The sequence below is a fragment of the Passer montanus genome, unplaced genomic scaffold (genome assembly GCF_014805655.1).
Source record: "Passer montanus isolate IOZ18808 unplaced genomic scaffold, ASM1480565v1 scaffold29, whole genome shotgun sequence".
Taxonomy (NCBI): domain Eukaryota; kingdom Metazoa; phylum Chordata; class Aves; order Passeriformes; family Passeridae; genus Passer; species Passer montanus.
In genome coordinates, this window is record NW_024367596.1 from 1,390,187 (window position 1) to 1,410,640 (window position 20,454).

At 52.4% G+C, this 20,454-nt stretch overlaps 2 protein-coding genes across 4 annotated transcripts; one reads left to right on the forward strand and one right to left on the reverse strand.

The window, feature by feature from the left end:
* The first annotated feature begins 2,735 nt into the window (after positions 1-2,735).
* On the forward strand, positions 2,736-20,060 carry GFM1 (G elongation factor mitochondrial 1). The gene is made up of 18 exons (XM_039713662.1): positions 2,736-2,892; positions 3,553-3,705; positions 3,986-4,118; positions 4,544-4,748; positions 5,423-5,539; positions 6,052-6,202; positions 6,624-6,778; positions 7,540-7,624; positions 8,703-8,840; positions 9,500-9,601; positions 9,691-9,747; positions 10,069-10,206; positions 10,866-10,948; positions 16,710-16,872; positions 17,677-17,821; positions 18,585-18,745; positions 19,325-19,378; positions 19,645-20,060. The coding sequence occupies exons 1-18, from the start codon at positions 2,839-2,841 to the stop codon at positions 19,774-19,776; spliced, it is 2,226 nt and encodes a 741-aa protein (XP_039569596.1). The 5' UTR covers positions 2,736-2,838; the 3' UTR covers positions 19,777-20,060.
* On the reverse strand, positions 11,320-16,695 carry LXN (latexin). 3 transcript variants are annotated; one of them, XM_039713664.1, is made up of 6 exons: positions 16,143-16,622; positions 14,936-14,998; positions 14,308-14,482; positions 13,637-13,773; positions 12,488-12,550; positions 11,320-11,858 (listed from the first exon to the last, which is right to left on the reverse strand). In XM_039713664.1, the coding sequence occupies exons 1-6, from the start codon at positions 16,362-16,364 to the stop codon at positions 11,766-11,768; spliced, it is 753 nt and encodes a 250-aa protein (XP_039569598.1). In that variant the 5' UTR covers positions 16,365-16,622; the 3' UTR covers positions 11,320-11,765. The 3 variants fall into 3 exon arrangements, with proteins under 3 accessions (XP_039569598.1, XP_039569599.1, XP_039569597.1); XM_039713665.1 differs by lacking the exons at positions 11,320-11,858; positions 12,488-12,550 and adding an exon at positions 12,557-12,703 and having other exon boundaries at positions 16,143-16,695; XM_039713663.1 differs by lacking the exons at positions 11,320-11,858; positions 12,488-12,550 and having other exon boundaries at positions 12,711-13,773; positions 16,143-16,695.
* Positions 20,061-20,454: the final 394 nt, after the last annotated feature.

Consider the following 20,454-nt stretch of genomic DNA (forward strand, 5'->3'; position numbering starts at 1 on the left):
CACTGTAAAGCACTACTTTAAAATCATATTATAAATTATTACAGAACCCCCAGACTCACCTTGGTGTAACATAAAATGAGAGGAAATACTGAAATATGGCAATACTTTAAATTTATCAGAGTTTTTATGTTAATAAGCTGTGCTTGCACCTCATTTCCTGTGCCTGAACTGTCAACTTTGTTTTCCTGACCCTTTGTTTCCTGTGGAGTTAGCCCATCATTTTCCATTTTGAGGATTGTCTGTAGTATTTAATTACTTTAATTATCCTGTAGTAGTTACAGTGTCCTGAGATGAGCTGCAACTAGGAGTTACTCATAGGAAAAACAGATGGGAGAAATGAGTTTAACTGGAATGATTTCACCATTTCTTGTGTTCCAGAGAGCCCTGGATACAGGAGCCCCTCTCCTGTCTGTGTTCTTTGTGTTTTACTGAGGGGAGAATGACCCTAAATCTACGTTTGATAGGAGTTTAGAAGAGCCAGCAGTGTCTGAGAGCAGGAAGAACCTGAGATTCCAGCTATTCAGTCCCTGTACTGTTGTGCCATGCAGAATTACTCCTGTGGTGTAGCAGAATTTCTGTAAATTAAATAATATAAATAAATTAATAAAATAAATAACACTAAACTATTACATATTATAATAATATATTAAATAATATAAATAAATATATTTATTTATATTATTTAATTTATATTAAGTAATATATTATACTTAATACTAATAATTATTAAAACATTACATAAATTCAAGGCTCCATTATAATGTAGCCTTTAAAAGTACTGTTTGGATGATAAAATAGGGTTTAGTAAGTTAAGAGTAATATTTGTTTGGCCAAAAAGCCTCTAAATCATATTTAATATTCCTACCGTTTCCCCAGATTATTTAATTTTAATTAATTAATGTTTATTAATGTGCAAACCCAATCAGCAGCACTTCAGCTGAGCTCTGAAAAGGGAAGGACAATTGTTTGCTTGTGGTCTCTTCCTGAATTAGAGCAGTATCAGTAGCAATCAGTTGATGTGATCAATATTAATGGCAATAATTGAACTATTTAATGATCAGTGGGGGTCGGGGGGGCTTGGACACCCCTTAAAGTCAGGGCTCAACCCAGGGGCTCGTTTTCCATCCACTGGAGACAGCGTGGATTCTGCAATTAATTTATCAGATAGTCTCAGTAATTAACAGCAGCAGTGTGTTCTGTGTTGGAATTTGAGCAGGAATCTTGGAGAGCTGCTGCTCTTAAATTGAAAATTCACCTGATAACTCGTATTTTTGTGTGAAATAAAACAAGCTCATCCTGGGTTTGAAGTGACAGTGGGAAGAGGTGAATATTCCCTCCTGATCCCTTTGCTACACCAAGACTGTTCTTCAATGTAAGGCACAAGTTGTGCTCTGTCAAAGCATCTGAAACTGCAATTCTTTAATAAAGTTATTTATTATTTATGGGGTTTGTTGGTTTATTCTGCACTGCACAGGGATGTGTCATTAGTTTGGGCTGCTTTGAAACAGTTCAGTGAAGGAAACCCGGGCTCTGGGCCATATCCCTGCCCCTGGAGGGGTGGAATGGGATGGGATTTAGCAGAACCACTCTGGAAATCCCTCAGTTTCCAGAGGTGACCATGCATTTTGCACAAAAAATAAAGTTCGATGGAACCAAACAGAGTACGGACAGGGCCTCTTTCTGTTTCAGAACAGCTCCTGGGGCCTTTGCAGGTACGAAAGGCAGCTCCCAGGGAGTCATTTTGTATCGAGAATAATTTTAACAGCGTGTTCTTAAAGGGGCCCTTGTGCCCCACCAGCCCTCCTGCCAATCCCAGCCTTCTGTTCCCCTTCCCGGCACTTCAGCCCCCGGGCCAGGGAGCGCCGCTCTCCAGTTGTTTCCAATTCGTCCCAATTCCACTCCCGGGGCTGTGACGCCGATGCCGGGCTCCGTCCGCCTCCATGCTTTGGCTGAAATCCGCTCCTTTCGGGCCGCAGTCGGAGAATTCCGCGTGTACACACTGGGTACCCCCACGGCTGGTTCAGGATCTCCCCCGGGAGGGCACCAGCCCCTCCCGCTCACCGCTCCGGGCTGGGCTCGGTGCGAGCCTCCCCTCTGCGTTCCCCCCTCACGGCTCCCGCCGCTCCCTGCCGGGCCCGTGAGGGGCCGAGGGGCGGTGCGAGCCTCTCCTCTCCACTCTCCCCTCACGGCTCCCGCCATTCCCTGCAGATCCCGTGAGGGGCCGTGAGGGCAGTGCGAGCCTCCCCTCTCCACTCTCCCCTCACGGCTCCCGCCACTCCCTGAGGGGCCCGTGAGGGGCCGGGGTGGGCACTGTGAGAGCCTCCCCTCTCCATTCCGCCCCTGGGGGGCCGTGAGGGCAGTGAGAGCCTCCCCCTCCACTCTCACCTCACGGCTCCCGCCACTCCCTGAGGGGCCCGTGAGGGGCCGTGAGGGCCGTGCGAGCCTCCCCTCTCCGTTCCCCCCTCACGGCTCCCGCCATTCCCTGCAGATCCCGTGAGGGGCCGTGAGGGGCCGTGAGGGCAGTGAGAGCCTCCCCCTCCACTCTCACCTCACGGCTCCCGCCACTCCCTGAGGGGCCCGTGAGGGGCCGGGGTGGGCACTGTGAGAGCCTCCCCTCTCCATTCCGCCCCTGGGGGGCCGTGAGGGCAGTGAGAGCCTCCCCTCTCCACTCTCCCCTCACGGCTCCCGCCGCTCCCAGCGGTGCCCGTGAGGGGCCGGGCGGGACCGCGGCGCCTGCGCGGGGCCCCGGAAGAGGCGGGAGCGACCCAGGCCTTTAGCCGGGATTGGAGCCGGGGCCGGAGCCGGGATTGGGGCTGCAGTCACAGCCGCAGCCGGGCCATGCTCAGGGTGTTACGGGCCGGGCTGGCCCCCGGCCGCCCGCGGCACATCCAGGTAGCGGTGGCGGGACCGGCCCGCGCCCGCATGAGGGGACGGCCGCCCAGGGAGGGGAGGGAGCCGGGAGCCGGGAGCAGAAGGGATGGAGGGCGGAGGGACAGCCCCGGACGGGCCGCAGCAGCTGCAGGGAACGAGCAGGCACCGGTCACATGGATCGGGACAGGAAAACCGGGAATGGGCAGCGGGGCGGGCGCGGAGGGGCCGCGCGGGGTGCGCGGTGCGGTGACAGCTCCGAGGTGACCCTGGAAAGGCCACTCGGCTCCAGGTGACCGGGGACCACACAGGGACAGGAAGCCGCGGGGAAGCGGTTTGGCAGTTTAGCCATGAGCACAGTGAGTCCCGGGATAAATGACATTGGAAAAGCCCTCCCACACCATCGAGTCCCAGCTGTGCCCGATGCCCACCTTGTCCCCAGCCCAGAGCTCTGAGTGCCACCTCCAGGAATTCCTTGGACACCCCAGGAATGGGCACTCCAGACCTCCCTGGGCAGGCCCTTCCAAAGCCTGACCACCCTTTCCATGGCGCAATTCCTCCTGGTGTCCAACCTGAGCCTCCCCGGCACAGCTTGAGGCATTTTCCCCTCGTCCCACTCCTGGTGTCCCGTGAGCCAGTTGGATCCACTCCTGGCTGAGGCAGTGCCCTTCTCTTGCCTTGCAGCTCCTGCTGACCTCCTGCAGGCACTGCTCCTCGGGGGTCCTTCCCAACGAGAGGATCAGGAACATCGGGATCTCGGCTCACATCGACTCGGGCAAGACGACGCTGACGGAGCGGATCCTGTTCTACACGGGCAGGATCGCGCAGATGCACGAGGTTGGGCTGAGCTCCCAGGGTCTTCCTGGGACTTACTCACTTCCACACTGTGTTTTTCTGCATTGCTCATTCCGTGCAGCATCACTCCTGCACATGGATTCACAGTATCGTGGAAAGGTTTGGGTGGGAAAAGAGCTTAAAGCTCACCCATCCCACCCATGGGCAGGGGCACCTTCCACAGATCAGGTTGCTCCAAGCCCTCTCCTTGGCCTTGGACACTTCCAGGGCTGGGATATGAATTCTTAGCAAACTGTGAATTAATTTTTTTATTTCTCCTAAGGTGAAAGGTAAGGATGGAGTTGGAGCTGTCATGGACTCCATGGAGCTGGAGCGACAGCGGGGCATCACCATCCAGTCTGCAGCCACTTACACCATGTGGAAGGACACCAACATCAACATCATTGACACGCCGGGTAAGGGCAGCTGGCAGCACCTGGGCATTGCTGTTCCCCATGGATACAGGGGATGTGGTGCCCTTTGTGTCCTGGTTGTGATAGAACATGGAGTGATGGGTTCAGACTGGCAGAGGGATGGATGGATGGGGTATTGGGAAGGAATTGTTCCCTGGGAGGGTGGGCAGGCCCTGGCACAGCTGTGGCTGCCCCTGGATCCCTGGCCGTGCCCAAGGCCAGGCTGGACATTGGGGCTTGGAGCCCCCTGGGACAGTGGGAGGTGTCCCTGCCATGGTAGGGGTGGAATGGGGTTTAAGGTCCCTTCCCACCCAAACCATTCCCTGACTCTGTGCTCCATGGCTTCAGCTGATGTCACTCGGTGTGATTCCCTTGGCTGTTGCTCCTTTCCAGTGCCTTTATAATTTTCATTTGTATTTGTTATCCAGGCCATGTGGACTTCACCATTGAAGTGGAGAGGTCTCTGAGGGTGCTGGATGGAGCCATCCTGGTTCTCTGTGCTGTGGGAGGTGTCCAGTGCCAGACCATCACTGTCAACAGGCAGATGAAGCGTTACAACGTGCCCTTCCTCACCTTCATCAACAAACTGGACAGGATGGGCTCCAACCCGACCAGAGCAGTGCAGCAGCTCAGGTTTGGGCATTTACAGTGATTCCTGAAATTCCATCCCCATGGCAGGTCATTAGGAACAATGTTGGAAAGGCTTCTCTTGGGAGCTGCAGTTTGGAGAATTCCTGACACGAGGTTAAATCCTGATCTGACCCAGGACAAATCTCAGTTGTCCCAAACCCCCAAATATTGGTGTCAGCCACAACCTGCAGTGCCCAAGGGCTGGGGTTTGATGTTTATTTTGTTGATGGAACTGTATCAGGACCCACTCTGAAAGCAGCCTCTTAGTTTTCCCTGGATCCTGCTGAAATTCCAGCAGGGAGGTGACACGGGTGCTTTGGATTCCTGGAAGTTCTGCTTACTCCCAACCTTTCCCTGCCTAATTTGATCCACAAGATAAATTCATTAATACTCATTAAGGGAAAGCAACTCCCTTAATCAAGCAATCAATCTCAAACTGGTTTCCCCTGCTGCCTTTCCCAAGGGAATTGCTCCCTGGGCCTGTTGGGATACAGGAGGTGGGATAGAAAGCCCTAAACCACAACTGGGTGGTTTTTATCCATATTGGCACATTTGGGCACTGTCCAAAGGACAAGACACAGGGATTTTGTGGGAGGGGGATGTTGCTCAAAGACCATCTGGAGCACACACATGGGAATCACTTTTTTATTCAATAATTCCTATTTTTCCTTTTTTAGATCCAAGCTGAAACACAATGCAGCTTTTGTTCAGATTCCAATTGGGCTGGAGGGAAACTTTAAAGGAATTATAGATCTCATTGAAGAAAAAGCAATCTATTTTGATGGGGCACTTGGGTAAGTCCTGGAAATTGCTTCTTTTATAGCTGGAGCTGCTCTTTGCAGGAGGAATTCCTGCAGTTTCTCTTCAGAGATGAAACCCAGCTCTCTGGGAGTTTGGGAAGGGCTTGTGCTGGGGCTGAGGGTCCCCCTGCAGCTCTCCCAGTGCCTGGGGCTGCAGGGAGCTCTGGGTGGGGGTGGCTGCAGCAGGACTTGGTCCCTGTGAAGGGGTGGTGGCCACACTTCCCACGTGGAGGAGCAGGAGACTGCTCCATGACGGAATCCTGCAGCGTGTGTGGCTCTCTGGGATGAAGATCAGCTGTGGCTGAGCTGTTGGGAGCTTTTCCTGATCCCTGCCAGGAGTGGGATGTGTCCCACACAGAGATAACAATCTGATGTTCACAGGGGATTTTTTTCCCAGGATCCACGTGAAGGGTGGATCGTTCTCAGTCAGGGTGGTCACGCCAGGTGGGCAGGCTGGTTGCTCCCTGTGGAATTCCCGGGGCTCAGTGTGCTCCCTGTGTGTGCAGGGAGACCCTGAGGGTGGAGGAGATCCCGGCCGAGCTGCGCGCGGAGGCTGCGGAGCGGCGCCGGGAGCTCATCGAGTGCGTGGCCAACGCCGACGAGCTCCTGGGGGAGCTGTTCCTGGAGGAGAAGATCCCCACAGCTGCGCAGTTAAAGGTACCTTCCTTGTGCTGCCTGTCCCCTCAGCTGTGTCCCTGTCCCCTCATTCCTCACTAAATGTATCAGGAGTTCTGTTCGCTGGAGTTGTCACCTCAGCTGAACTCCAGTTCCTGTTAAAGGTACCTTCCTTGTGCTGCCTGTCCCCTCAGCTGTGTCCCTGTCCCCTCATTCCTCACTAAATGTATCAGGAGTTCTGTTCGCTGGAGTTGTGTCACCTCAGCTGAACTCAAGTTCCCCCCAGGGAGGGCCCGTTCCCAATCTGTTGAAGAATCCTGGAGAGCAGTTTTTAAGGGAAGCCTTGTGTTGGGGGGTGTCCAGGGGACTGTGGGAGCAGCTCTTTGCTCCAGGAGTGGAGAAGCCCAGGAAAGCCAGGGGATTGGGCTGTGCTGCAGGAGGAGTTCACAGGGATGTTTTTCAGCTGGCAATCCGAAGGGCAACGCTGCAGAAATCCTTCACCCCTGTCCTCGTGGGAAGTGCTCTGAAGAACAAAGGGGTGCAGCCACTGCTGGATGCTGTCCTGGAATACCTTCCCAATCCTTCTGAGGTGGAGAACTACGCTCTCCTCAACCAGGGGTGAGTGCATGCAGCAGCAGCAGGAGGCAGGGCTGTGGAGAGTGTCCCTGCCCATGGCACTGGATGGCCTTTGAGAACCCTTCCCACCCAAACCAGTCGAGGATTCCATGGAATAGTTTCAAAGGAGGAAACATTCCTAACAAGATCCACAATCCTTTACCATTGGTATCAAACAGTGCCACCAGCATTTGGCACAAAGTCCCACAGCTCCTCTCTCATTCAAGGGTTACTCTGTGCTGGGATTTTACCACATTCAGTGTTGCATTTGGACAGTGACTGGCAGATAACTCTTTACAATTGATGGCAGCCCTTAAAGCCAGGCCTGCCTAGAGGAGGGAGCACATCCCAAGTGTGTAAATAGTGTTTTGTTCTTATGGACATGAATCCCAGAATGCCTGGGGCTGGAAAAGAGCTCCAGGATCTTTGAGTCCAACTGTGCCCAGTTCTCCCTTTGTCAACCAACCCAGAGCACTGAGTGCCATGTCCAGCCCTTCCTGGGACACCCTCAGGGATGGGCACTCCAGACCTCCCTGGGCAGCCCATTCCAAGGCCTCACCACCCTTTCCATGAGGAAATTCCTGCTGATTCCACTCTGAGCCTGCCCTGGCCCAGCCTGAGGCCGTTCCCTCTCCTCCTGTCCCTGTTCCCTGGGAGCAGAGCCCACCCAGATGTGTGAACCCCAACAGCAGAGCCTGTAAATGTTTAGAGGAGACTCCTGTGTTGGTTCCTAACCTCTCCTCCCTCTCATCCCTGTTTCTCAGGGATTCTCAGGACCAAACCAAGTTCCTGTTGAACTCTGCTCGTGACGATTCCCAGCCTTTTATCGGCCTTGCCTTCAAGCTGGAGGTGAGTCTCACTCTGCTCCTTCCCACAACCATGGAGAGAGCCCAGGTGGTGCTACCAAAACTCACCTACAGCAGGCTTTTAGATCACTTTATGCTGAAAAGCAGTTTATATTTAACTTCAATTGATATTTAACTTATTTTTAAAAAAAAAAGACTTCAACCATAAAAGCCACAAGTGCTGCCAATTTGGAACTTCAGGGTGGGTTGTGGACCTCAAGTATTTCCTGGTTTTCTTAGCTAAAACTTAAACATCTGGGGGGTTGTTGTCTTAACTGAAATATTTCCAGGGGAAAATCCTTCACTTGGAAACAATGGGACATGAGAGAGTCAGGAAAAAGTGCAGAGATTTAAGCAAATAAGTTATTTGCTACTTAGAGAGCAGCACTTGAGGATTCCTATGGAATATGGAAAATGGCTGGCCACATTCCATGGTAACATGTGTCTCTTGGGAAGGTTTGGGAGTGAAAAATTGGTTCAGAAAATTGCCAAATTCCATTGCAGAGCCAAATGAAAGCTGTTAAGGATCTTTCATTAACATTTGTAGTGTGGAAACTCACACCACATGTAGTCAGTGCAGCTGGTGCTTGGAATTGGTGCTGGTGGCTAGACAGAGATAAAGAATAAAGCAGGGATTGATTCAAGGATCTCCTCCATGGATCCACCTTGGGCAGCACCAGAGCCCAGCCAGGGCTGCCCCCAGGATGAACCCAAATGGCCCCAAAATGCACGAGCGCTGCCGGGGTCTCTCCCTGGGCTCAGCTCTGCTCCATGTGCACATTGCAGTTCAGTGTCCAGTTCCAGCTGCAGCCCCTGCAGTCCCACCCTGCTTGTTTTTCTCTCTGCAGCCCACGGGCTTTGTGCTCCTGGCCTGAGATTGGGATCATTTGTCCTTGGTGCCCAGCTGGAGCAGGAATTGTTTTGTGTCCCTGCGCTGTGCACAGAGCTCCCCATGCCCTGATGTGAAGCTCAGAACTGCACACTAAAGCAGCAGAGAATCTGAAACATAGAAGAGCTCAAATCTGAGGTATTACTGAAGAATGATCCCAGAATGATCAGATTTTGGTGGGTTGTGCTTGCAGGCTGGCAAGTTTGGGCAGTTAACCTACGTCAGGGTGTACCAGGGGATGCTGAAGAAGTCAGATTACATCTACAACACCCGCACGGGGAAGAGGGTCAGGGTGCAGAGACTGGTGCGGATGCACTCGGACAACATGGAGGTGAGTGGGTCCCTGGGGATGGGCTGCCAGCCCTGGATCACCCTGGGTGGGTCACTCTGGGTGGATCAGCTCTGCCTGAGCCCCTGGATCACCCTGGATGGATCACCCTGGATGGATCAGCTCTGCCTGAGCCCCTGGATCACCCTGGGTGGATCACCCTGGATGGATCACCCTGGGTGGATCAGCTCTGCCTGAGCCCCTGGATCACCCTGGATGGATCACCCTGGGTGGATCAGCTCTGCCTGAGGCCCTGGATCACCCTGGATGATGATCCTGAAGCACAGGATGGTCTTTGCTTCTTAACTTTGCTTCTTGTTTGATCATGAATTAATCCAAGCTGAGCCCTCCCTTTTGTCCTTTGAATAAAGAGGGAGATTTGCAGGGCTTTTTATCCAGGCTGGAAGTTTTTAAGGCGCTCAGTGTCAAGCTTTAAAAGACAAATGTTTGGATGTGAGTGAAACAGAATCAATCTGGGAATTGGTGGTTTGGGATGGAAGGGTCCTTTAGGCTCATCCAGCCACAAGGGCCGGGACACCTTCCACTATCCCAGGGTGATCCAAGCCCTGTCCAGCCTGGCCTTGGGCACCTGCAGGGATCCAGGGGCAGCCACAGCTGCTCTTATGCCAGTGTTGTCTGCAGAGGAATTTCCCTTCCCTCAGGATGTAAATGAAGTTTATGCTGGGGACATCTGTGCCCTGTTTGGGATCGACTGTGCCAGCGGGGACACGTTCACAGATAAAACCAGCACTGACATCTCCATGGTGAGCCCCCCTTGCCCTGGCTGCCTCAGGCACTGCCAGTCACCAGGATTTTGCTGGAATTTGTAACCCCCTTTTCCTTGGCCACACAGGAATCCATCCACATCCCTGATCCCGTCATTTCCGTGGCTATGAAGCCTTCCAACAAGGTAGGAGCAGTTGGATCAGCCTCTTCTCCCTGGGTTCCCTCCCTTTGCTGCTTTGTGATTTCATGGAACAGTCTAAGCACTGTTTGGAAGTGTTTTATCCCAATATCCAAGATTTTATCCCTTGGATAACCCAGGGCTGTGCTGGATGCTGTCACTCAGCCAGAAACATGAACTTGAAATAAATAATTAACACTTTAATCAAGAGTTATAAGTCTTCATAAAATAACCCAAAGAGCAGAAATGGGAAAGTGGTGGGAAAACTTGAGGCTTTTTTCTTGGAATGACTCATGGATGTTGAGTGAATCTTGGCTTGTGTTTCAGAATGACCTGGATAAATTTTCCAAAGGCCTGGGCCGCTTCACCAGGGAAGATCCCACCTTCAGGATCCACTTTGATGAGGAGAGCAAGGAGACCATTGTCTCTGGGATGGGGGAGCTGCACCTGGAAATCTATGCCCAGGTAATTTGGGAAGCACATCCTATGGATTCACTTCTGCCCGCTTTTCCCATCTCATCTTCCTCCTCCCTACTCCTTCCAGCTGCTTAGGGAAAAAGTGAACTTTAAAGTCAACTATTGAAGGTTCTTTCTCTCCAGTGGTTCCATTCTGAAGGCTTCTAAAAGGAAATTTTGCCTGGAATATTTTTAGAATTTGGTACAACCCATAAAATTTATTAAACACTAACTTTGCTTTAGTAGCCTTTGCTTATAACAATTAATAATGCCTAATTGTAATTCTGTGGTTTTAAATGTATCATTCCCTAATAATAGCTGGTGCAGGGAAAAAGGAGTAGTTGGGATTTGTTGCTTTCCAGCTGATGTCTATATTTTAATCTTAACACAAAAAAATGTATCTTAAATATTGGCAGAATGAAGAAAAAGTTATTTTTGCCTTGAAAAAACTTGAATTTTAATAACATAATTAATGCTGTTTCCTTTTCCTGCATATGAAGCTGCAACTCTTAAAGAAGTTGATGGGGAATAATTTGTTAATTTTTTAAAAATTACAGAAAGTCCCAAAAATCAACCCAACCCCCAACCAAAGAAGTGATTAATCCTGATCGAGTTACTAAATAATTCCCAATGGAATAACCCTAATCACTGTGGGTTTTTTCCTGCAGAGAATGGAGAGAGAATATGGCTGTCCTTGCACCATGGGGAAGCCCAAAGTTGCCTTCAGGGAGAACATCTGTGCCCCTGTGCCGTGAGTACTCCTGCTGGGAATTGCTGCATTGATCCCCTTGGAGGCAGGGGAAGTCCCTTTGGAATGCTGGGATCAGAAGTGCCCAGGAAGGTTTCATTTCATGTCTTGTACTGTGGTTGGTCCCCACTCCATCAGCTGCTCCTCCCAGGTGTGGGAGCTCTGAAGTGTTCCCAGGGGTGCTCAGGTGTTCCCAGGGGTGCTCAGGAGCTCCCAGGTGTTCTGAGGGGTGCTCAGGAGTTGCCAGGGGTGTTCCTGGGAGTGTTCCCAGGCATGCTCAGGAGTTCCCAGGGGTGCTCAGGAGCTCCCAGGTGTTCTGAGGGGTGCTCAGGAGTTGCCAGGGGTGTTCCTGGGAGTGTTCCCAGGCATGCTCAGGAGTTCCCAGGGGTGCTCAGGAGCTCCCATGTGTTCCCAGGGGTGCTCAAGAGTTCCCAGGGGTGTTCCCAGGGGTGCTCAGGAGTTCCCAGGGGTGTTCCCAGGGGTGCTCGGGTGTTCTCAGGGGTGTTCCTCAGGAGTTTCCAGGGGTGCTCAGGTGTCCCTGGGGTTGTTCCCAGGTGTTCTCAGGAGTTTCCAGAGGTGCTCAGGTATTCCCAGATGTTCTCAGGAGCTCCCAGGTGTCCCCAGGGGTGCTCAGGAGCTCCCAGGGGTGCTCAGGAGCTCCCAGGTGTTTCCAGAGGTGCTCAGGTGTTCTCAGGAGTTTCCAGAGGTGCTCAGGTGTTCTCAGGAGTTTCCAGAGGTGCTCAGGTATTCCCAGGCGTTCTCAGGAGCTCCCAGGTGTCCCCAGGCATTCTCAGGAGCTCCCAGGTGTCCCCAGGTGTTCTCAGGAGCTCCCCTGTCCCGCGGCGCGGCTCTGGGACACCCGGGCCCCACGCTGGGGGTGCCACAGCAGGGTCACCTCCCAGGGCAGCACCTCCTGTGGGGCACACACAGCACAGTCAGCAGCCCCTGCTGCCCCCTCTAGCCAGCCAGGAGCTTCCTAATGGAAACTTGGGGATTAAACCCGAGGGAATGGGAGTGCAGGGGGTCAGGAGCAGCAGAGCTGGAGCTGGGAGGGAGATCCCTGGATTATTACAGGCAAGAGCTTCCCTTCCCAATTTCTGTGGTTTTCCTATGAAAACACCTGCTCAGATCCCAGAATGTTGCTGGAGAGTAGCACAGGATGTAAATGCTGTTCTGGCAGCCAGTTTCTGCTGGGGTTACTGGGCTTGCTGAGGTCTCTGTCCTGGCCCATGGAGGCATCCACAGCCCAGCTGGAATTCAGCTGAGCATCCAGGATGCTCCAGCTGCCCCTTCCCTTTATCCCTGCCCACTCTGGCACTGGCATCTCCCAAGGGAGAGCTGTGAGGGACCAGTTTTGAACCTCAGCCATTCCCACCAAAGCCCCAAGCTGGAAGTTGCTGCTGTTGTTCTGGAATGCTGAGACAGGCAGGGATGGGGACCCTGAGCTCACCCTGCAGGATCAGATCTGTGTCTGAGCTGGAGCTCACCCAGCTGCAGTCTCAAAACACCCAAAAAAGGCTTTCTAGGAATAAAATTATTTACCTGGGACACCATTTCATGGAGTAGAACCATAAAGTCAAATTGAAGATCTTCATCACTTCTTTTCTGGAAAGACAGGATGAAAAGGGTTGAATTTGGGGATTCTCCCAGCTCAGAAAATGTGGTTCAGTTCTCTGTGGTCATCACAAAAATTCCCTGATGGATTTCAGGTAAAACAGGCAGCTCCTGATCACAAATGAAGCAGGTGGAGCTCAGGCACTGTAACAAAATTAAAAGCTCCTGGTTTGCATTTCTGTGCACTCCAAAACTGCACTGGAGACACTGAATGTAAAGCTTTAAGCTGCTAATTCCTGCCTTACAGAGACCAGATCTGTCAGGAATTCTTTGGGATGGGAGCACCTCATTCTAGCAGGTGCCAGTTTAACCCAAACAATCCCAAATAAAATTGGCAAGAGGATAAGGACACTCCAGAGGCCTTTCTGTGAGTGACAGCCTGGGATTCTGAGTGACAAAATAAACCCTGGCCCTTGAAATGTATTTTCCTGTGTTTTCAGGGAAAAAGGGACACAACTGGAGAGATGGCAGCTGGGTTAGTTAATTGTTATTTGTCTCCTTTATCCTTAAGTTGGTTAGAAAAAATCTTTAAGCTCTTGCTGGTGCACAGCTCTGCAGCAGTTGTGAATTCTCTAAAATGCCATCAGAGGGAGCAAAACATTCACAAATCCTACTCCCACAAGGAATTCCTGTCTTTCCTTCAGACCCAGAACTTCCTGGGAATTCACTGTCTGTTCAGAGGGGTAAAACTTCTGGAGTTTTCCATTTTCTAAACACTAAATCCTGCTGCTTTTCCCTGGCTCCTGTGGAAAATTGAATTTAAAGCTGATGATCACTTTAGGGTTATTTTTAACTCAGAATCGATTTTCTCTAATAGAACACAGCAAAACTGGGAGGATCTATGGAATTCTGTTAATTTAGTTTATTGTCCTTGCCACAACTGCTTAGCTCATGAATACTTTGCAGGGAAAGCCAAGACCAGGCTGATGGGCTTGGAGCACCCTGGGCTGTGGAAGGTGTCCCTGCCCATGCAGGGAATGGGAATGAGATGGGAATGGATGAGAAGGGGAATGGGATGAGCTTTAGTGTCCCTCCATCCCAGCCCAGGCTGGGATTCTGTTCCTGCTGGGAACTCACCACTTGCTTCACGTGTTTCACTTGGGCAAGGTGGAACTTGGTGTTTTCCGTGGAATTCTGCCAGATCACGTAGCCAGAGGCCACCCAGGCCAGCAGGTGGATGGGCTCCAGCTCTGGGGGAACGTTCCCATGGCTGTCTGGAACCAAAATAAACACTGCATGTTAAAGAGAGCCTCAACAGAGCATTATCACCTCACACAGGGCTTGCTGCCCAACTCCCTGTCACACAGCCTTGCAAGAGCTGCTCCCTCACCACAGAGTTTTCCTCCCACTCCACACAATCCTGCAGTGCTTTGGGTTGGAAGGGCCCTTAAATCCCACCCAGTGCCACCCCTGCCATGGCAGAGACCCCCCCCTCTGCCCCAGGCTGCTCCAAGCCCCATCCAGCCTGGCCTGGCACACTTCCAGGGTGTTCTCCTCCATCTTTTTCTCTTAACAGAAATCCCAAGTTTTGAGGGCAGTGCTCTGAGAGCAGCTCCTCACTGTCCACTTGGGGTGTTGGATGTGCTGTGCCAGGACACCCTCAGAGGGGGCAGGGACAGGTGACAGTGACAGTGCCAGCTGCTCTTCCAGAACACTCACAATCAGGAATAAATGCAGTGGCTGTGCTTGCAGACCTCCCAAAAAGGGAAAGGTGAAGGCCTGAGCCCTCTCCCAGCCCTGGCTTGTACCTGGGATGTTCTCAGCCACCAGCTCCTTTTCCAGGCTCCTGATCCGACTGTAGAATTCCTTGTCTGCTCCCTCGGTGCTCCTGAGCTCTCCCTGCACTGTGACCTGCACATCTGGAGCAGAGCTTTTGCTGCCCAGGTGGTACAGAACCTCAGCAGTGCAGTGGACAGTCGTGTCCTGTGGCAGAGTTAATGATGTGCATTATTATCTGATAGAAGATGTGTATAACCAGGGTCATTTGCACCTCTGAAAATGTCATTTTAATGTAGTTGCTGTTTTCTCTGAGTCTGGTCCGGAGAGGTTTGTGATTATTTAAGACAAGGTTAAATTCCTGGCATTTCTGTGGCTGTTTAAGGGTAGGATTTGCTTTCTGCAGTGATGGAAGGGGCAGTGGTTGGGTGCAGAATGTCCCTGTGCTGTTTAGTTGGAGCTGGGTGATGCTGGAATGTCCTTGTCCCCCTGCAGCATTGTCTGGTGGTGTGGTGCAAGGTACCACGTGGGCAGGGGGTTCCTTTTGGTTAAAATTCAGCCTTTTTGGGGCCTGATTGGCAATACAGAAAAATCAGGAGCATGATTCAAAATACTAAGTGCTGTGTGCACAGAGTGTGTAATTAAAGCAGTCTGACTCACTTTGTCCAGGACATCTTCCAGCTCCAGGTCCAGGTAGTACTTGTGCCCCACATCATCAATGTCCTAAAAAAGGGAAAATATTAATTATTAATAACATTTGTTTTGGCAAATGTTGAATGGCTGCATCTTGGACAAAATCAGAGAATCCCAGGATGGTTTGGGTTGGAAGGGACCTTAAATCCCATCCAGGGATGGGGCAGGGACACCTCCCACTATCCCAGGTTGCTCCAAATCCTATCCAGCCTGGTCTTGGCACTTCCAGGGATGGGCACTCTGTGCCAGGGCCTCTCCACACTCATTTCTATCCTTGAACACCCCTGAATTGTCAATTTTGGGCTCCTGTGTGTTGTATCCAAGAATTTGCTGCTTGTTTAAACACTCCCCTAAAAGCCTTCAGTGCATTAATTCCATTATTATTAATTGGATCGTGCCCTGTATTTTTCTGGCTGTAAAGAAGGGAGCAGGCAGGGTTTGTTGTGCCCTTGTTTTAGCACTGGGTTTGCTGTGTCCCCACAGTGCCAGCTGTCCCTGCAGAGCCCGGGCAGGGCTGAGCTGTGTCCTGGCAGGCACAGAGCACCCAGCTCCCTCCTCCTCCTCCCGGGGAGGTTCCTCCTGGCGCGGTGCCGGTGCCGTGCCCTGGGCAGGGCTCTCTCGGCGGTGCTGTCACCGCAGGTGACACACGGGTGTGTCCCACAGCGCTGACCCGCCCGTGGTGACCCCGAGCTCTGCCAGGACCCCCAGACGGACCCAGGCGGTGGCAGTGCCACAGCCCCAGAGCAGCTGCGGCTGGGAAGGACCTTGCACATCGCCAGCCCAGGCGGGGTCACCGGGACGCGCCCGGGGGCTTTGGGGTGTCCCCAGAGCGGGACCCTCCACACGTCCCGTGCAGCTGTCCCCGTGTCCTGCCCGCGCCATGGCAAAAGCCCGGTGCCGGCTCCCAGTGCCGGTTCCCATGCCGCTCCCGGTGCCGTCCCGGTCCCGGTCCCCGTGCCGCTCCCGGTGCCGGTTCCCGGTCCCGGTGCCGGTTCCCGGTCCTGTGGCTCACCTGGCGGCGGGCGCGGCGCAGCTCCCGCAGCTGCAGCCCCCGCCCGCCATGGCAAAAGCCCGGTCCCGGTTCCCGGTCCCGGTGCCGGCTCCCGGTGCCGGGTCCCGGTCCCGGTCCCGGTCCCCGTGCCGCTCCCGGTCCCGTCCCGGTCCTGTGGCTCACCTGGCGGCGGGCGCGGCGCAGCTCCCGCAGCTGCAGCCCCCGCCCGGGGCCGCCCCGCAGGTACCGCAGGTACCCCACGGCCACGGCGGCGGCGCGGGCGGCCGAGAGGTGGCTCGGAGGCAGCTCCATGGCCCGGGAGCCGCTTCCTCCTCCCGCAGGAAGCGCCGGGCAGGGCGGGGCGGCCGGGGCGGGCTCCGGGCCGGCTGCTGCGGGGCAGCGCATCCCTGCACGGCACGGGATAGCGGGATGTCACACGGCGTGAGATGGGATATCGGGAATGAATCCTCTCCCGGGAGGGTGGGGAGGCCGTGGCACAGGTTTTCCAGGGAATTTGTGGCTGCTCTATCCCTGAAGTGGCCAGGTTGGACAGGGCTTGGAGCAGATAGCTTTTCTGCTCTCTGCCATGGATAGGAGAAAGCGTCCCTGCCCATGGAATTTTAAATTTAAATTCCCTTCCAGCCCAAACCAGTCTGTGATTGTCTGACATCCAGAATGGGAATGTTTTCCACAGGAAGCTGTGGATTGTGTCACAAGTGACGTGGTGTCTGGGGGGTTGTTGGGGTTTAGGTTTGAGTTCACCCACAAGAAGCAGTCAGGAGGAGCAGGCCAGTATGGCAAAGTGATCGGAGTGCTGGAGCCCCTGGATCCAGAGGACTTCACCAAACTGGAATTTGAGGACAGAACCATTGGCACAAATATTCCCAAGCAGTTTGTGCCCGCTGTGGAAAAGGTACAGACCTTCCTCTGTGGCACAGAAAAGCCTGATTGCTGTTCTGTTCCTGCAGTGGCACCCACATTTGCTGTACCTGCCTTGCCTCAGGAAAGGAGGCTTTTCCCGTTGCTCCAGTGGCAGCAGGGTCACAGCTGTGTGGTTTTACTCCATGTCTTGCATTCCTGGGGTTTCCAGTTAATTCAGGAGCTGCTGTTGTCTTTGGTGGTGTGTGCTGCCTCTGTTTCCCTTGTGAGAGCCTCCTGCTCAGGCTGCTTTTTCTTGGCCTCTTGTGTTTGTGGTTGTGGCCCCACAATTCTCCTCCCAACCCCAAAATGTGTAACTTTTTCTGTTCTTCTCTGAGGCCAGTTATAGAGGAAACTGTAATTAAGCTGCATTTCCTGCCTCAGTTCCCAAATTCTCTTTCTTTATCTCCTCTGTGTCTGCCTCACTGTATAATTTATTACACACAGCTTTAATTAACCTACCAACATCTTGGAATCCCTGTAATAACCTGCAATTATTCCTTTGTTTTTCCATGCTGCAATACTTAAAGATTTTTGGCAAATCCTGAAAAAACCATAGTCCTGGAATCTTGTTCTAAAGGCATCTTGTTCAATCTAAAGGAATCTTGCTCTCCAGGCAAGAGCTCTTTGCACACTGAGCATTCTTTAGGGGTTTGGCTGTGGCATCTGTTCAAAAGGCAAACCCTGAGGCCGTTTTTCCTTGTTGTGTGATTTTTGTTTGTGCAATCAGACTGAGGTGGCAGGGGCTGGCAGTGCAGAGGCTGCAGGTCCTGCTGCTGATGGGAGGTGTTGTTGCCAGGGCTTCCGAGACGCCTGTGAGAGGGGTCTGGTGTCGGGACACCGCATCTCCGGGGTGCGCTTCGTGCTGGAGGACGGCGCCCACCACATGGTGGACTCCAACGAGATCTCCTTCATCAGGGCAGGAGAGGGAGCCCTGAAACAAGGTACAGCTCCTCCAGGATGGGTTCTGCTGCCTGGTACCCATCCACCCATCCATCCATTCCACCCACCCACCCGCCTATACCATCCATCCATCCCTCCTCTCCATCCATCTATCCATCCATCCACCCACCCGCCTATTCCATCCATCCATCCATCCATCCATCCATCCATCCATCCATCCATCCATCCATCCATCTTTCCCTCCCTCCCTTCCTTCCTTCATCCCCCCAGAGCTTGCCCATTTTTATGGAGCAGAACATGTGCAAGAGTTTATAGAATTCCTGAGGGAGGCACAGTGATTCCTGTGGCTGTACAAAGGAAATCCTGTTTTTCTAGAATTCAGTACAGCACCACCAGTTTCATCCTTAGAGGGTAGGAAGAGAACATTTGGCCAAAGTGGGCCTTTTTGAGGAAACGTTCCTTCCCTGAAGGAGAGGTTGAGCACTGGAAGGGGCTGCCTTGGGAGTGGTGGGGTGACAGTCCCTGGAGGTGCTTAGACAATGTCTGGATGTGCCATTTCACAGTAGGGTTTAGTCAGCACAGTGCTGTCAGCCAAAGATTGGCCTTGATGATCCTGGAGGTCTTTCGCAGCCTTAATGATTCTGTGATTGTGGCTCCAGGAGGAGAACCAGGAGCTGGAATTTCAGTGCTGCTCATGGTTTTTCCCTGACATTAACCATAAACACCTGCTGCTGTGCATGGGAGCAGCTTGCCTTGCTCCAGGTTCACCTGTGGTGCTGGGTTTTCATTGCATTCTCCCCCCAGCCATGGAGAACGCTGCCGTGCGCATCCTGGAGCCCATCATGGCCGTGGAGGTGGTGGCTCCTGTGGAGTTCCAGGGGACAGTGATTGCTGGGATCAACCGGCGCCACGGCGTCATCACGGGCCAGGACGGCTCCGAGGGCTACTTCACTCTTTATGCTGAGGTCTGTGCTCACTCTCCTTTCCCCTCTCCTTTCCCCTCTCCTTTCCCCTCTCCTTTCCCCTCTCCTTTCCCCTCTCCTTTCCCCTCTCCTTTCCCCTCTCCTTTCCCCGTGTTTGATTCAGTTGTTTTCCTCAGTTTCTATGGATACAGTTGTAGGTTGACTCAATTTCAATGTTCTTTCTTTTATCTCCCTCCTAAAAATGATTGGAGAGGATCACTGGGTGTTTTCCTGCTGGGTGAGGGGCTGAGGACAAGCACAGCCTGTGGCCCTTCTGCTTCCCAAATTATCCTTGGAGGAATGTCTGGAGATACCTTAAACCTTGCTGGTTGACTCAGTACTGAATTTAGGATATTCCAGTTCCTGGTGCATTCAAAGTCTCAGATTTTTGAGGTTTCCTGCTGAAAACACACTGCAAATAGAAATTAATTAAAGTAACAGATACTTCACAACAGCAGACCAGCTAATCAGAGCTGCTTACAGGCAGCACTGACACTTTATGTCACAATTGGGATTAATTAGCTGCTAGCCCAAAAGTAATGGGAAAAAGGCTCATTTTGAGGAAATATGTTTGGATTTTAGGTGCCACTGAATGATATGTTCGGATATTCCACGGAGCTGAGGTCTTGCACAGAGGTGAGTCCTCCTGGTCCTTTTTGCTAGAACGTGTTTGATTCTGTACATTTGGCTCATGGGATCATCCTGTCCATGGCAGCTGCAGCAGGGAATGAGATCAGATCAGACCAGAGCTGTGGAATTGCTGGCCAAACAATCCTCCTGTACCTGAGGAGTTTGTTTGGGTGGGATTGTGGAGGATCCCTGGGATCCCTTCACAGACAGGAGCTGTGTGCCCAGCAGGGTTGCACATGGCCCATCCTCACTTTCTTTTCCCACCTCTGCAGGGAAAAGGGGAATACACCATGGAATACTCCAAATACCACCCCTGTTCAGCCAGCACTCAGGAGGAAATCATCAACAAATACCTGGAAGCAACGGGGAGACTTCCTGCCAAAAAGGGCAAAGCCAAGAGCTGATGGGATTCCTCTGGAGTCCACGGAACAGTTTGTCCCAGTCTTCTCCAACAGCTCGCTTTTCCAAGCCATGGAAGCAGCCCAGGCTGGCTGGGTAAGGTGGGCTCCAGTGGGATTTGGACTCGGAATTTTATCCTAGAACCTTTCCTCTGGGGTGGTGTCAGCAGCACCAGGGGATCACCATGGGATTGCTCTGTGTAAATGCTCTTGTAACAAGTAGATGTTAAAGCACGGCTGATGATTTGTCTTAATCATGATCTATTAAAATAATTTTATTTTTTACTTGATACATCTTTATTTGGAAAAGTTAAACTGAGATAAGAGCTGCTGGACAGGTACAGGGTGTGGGACATCAGTTGGCACATGGTGCTCCAGCTTCCCTCCAGGGAGCACATGGAATTTTCCCCTCCAAATCCTTTGGAAATGGCACAGGATCCTCCAAAGTCTCAAGCCACTGGGCAAAGCCATCAGTCAGTGCTGGTCACAAATCCACTTTCACTGGTGCACAAGGATGGAGCTGAGTTGCCAAGGATGTTGGGAGGAGCTGCCTCTTCCCAGAGCTGGGAACAAGATGGAATTACTGTGTGGCTTGGAGACATGGATTTAATGGGCTTGGGGTGTGGATTCATGTATGGGCTTGGCTTTTGGCTTTTGGTTAGAAATCCAAACCAAAGATCTCTT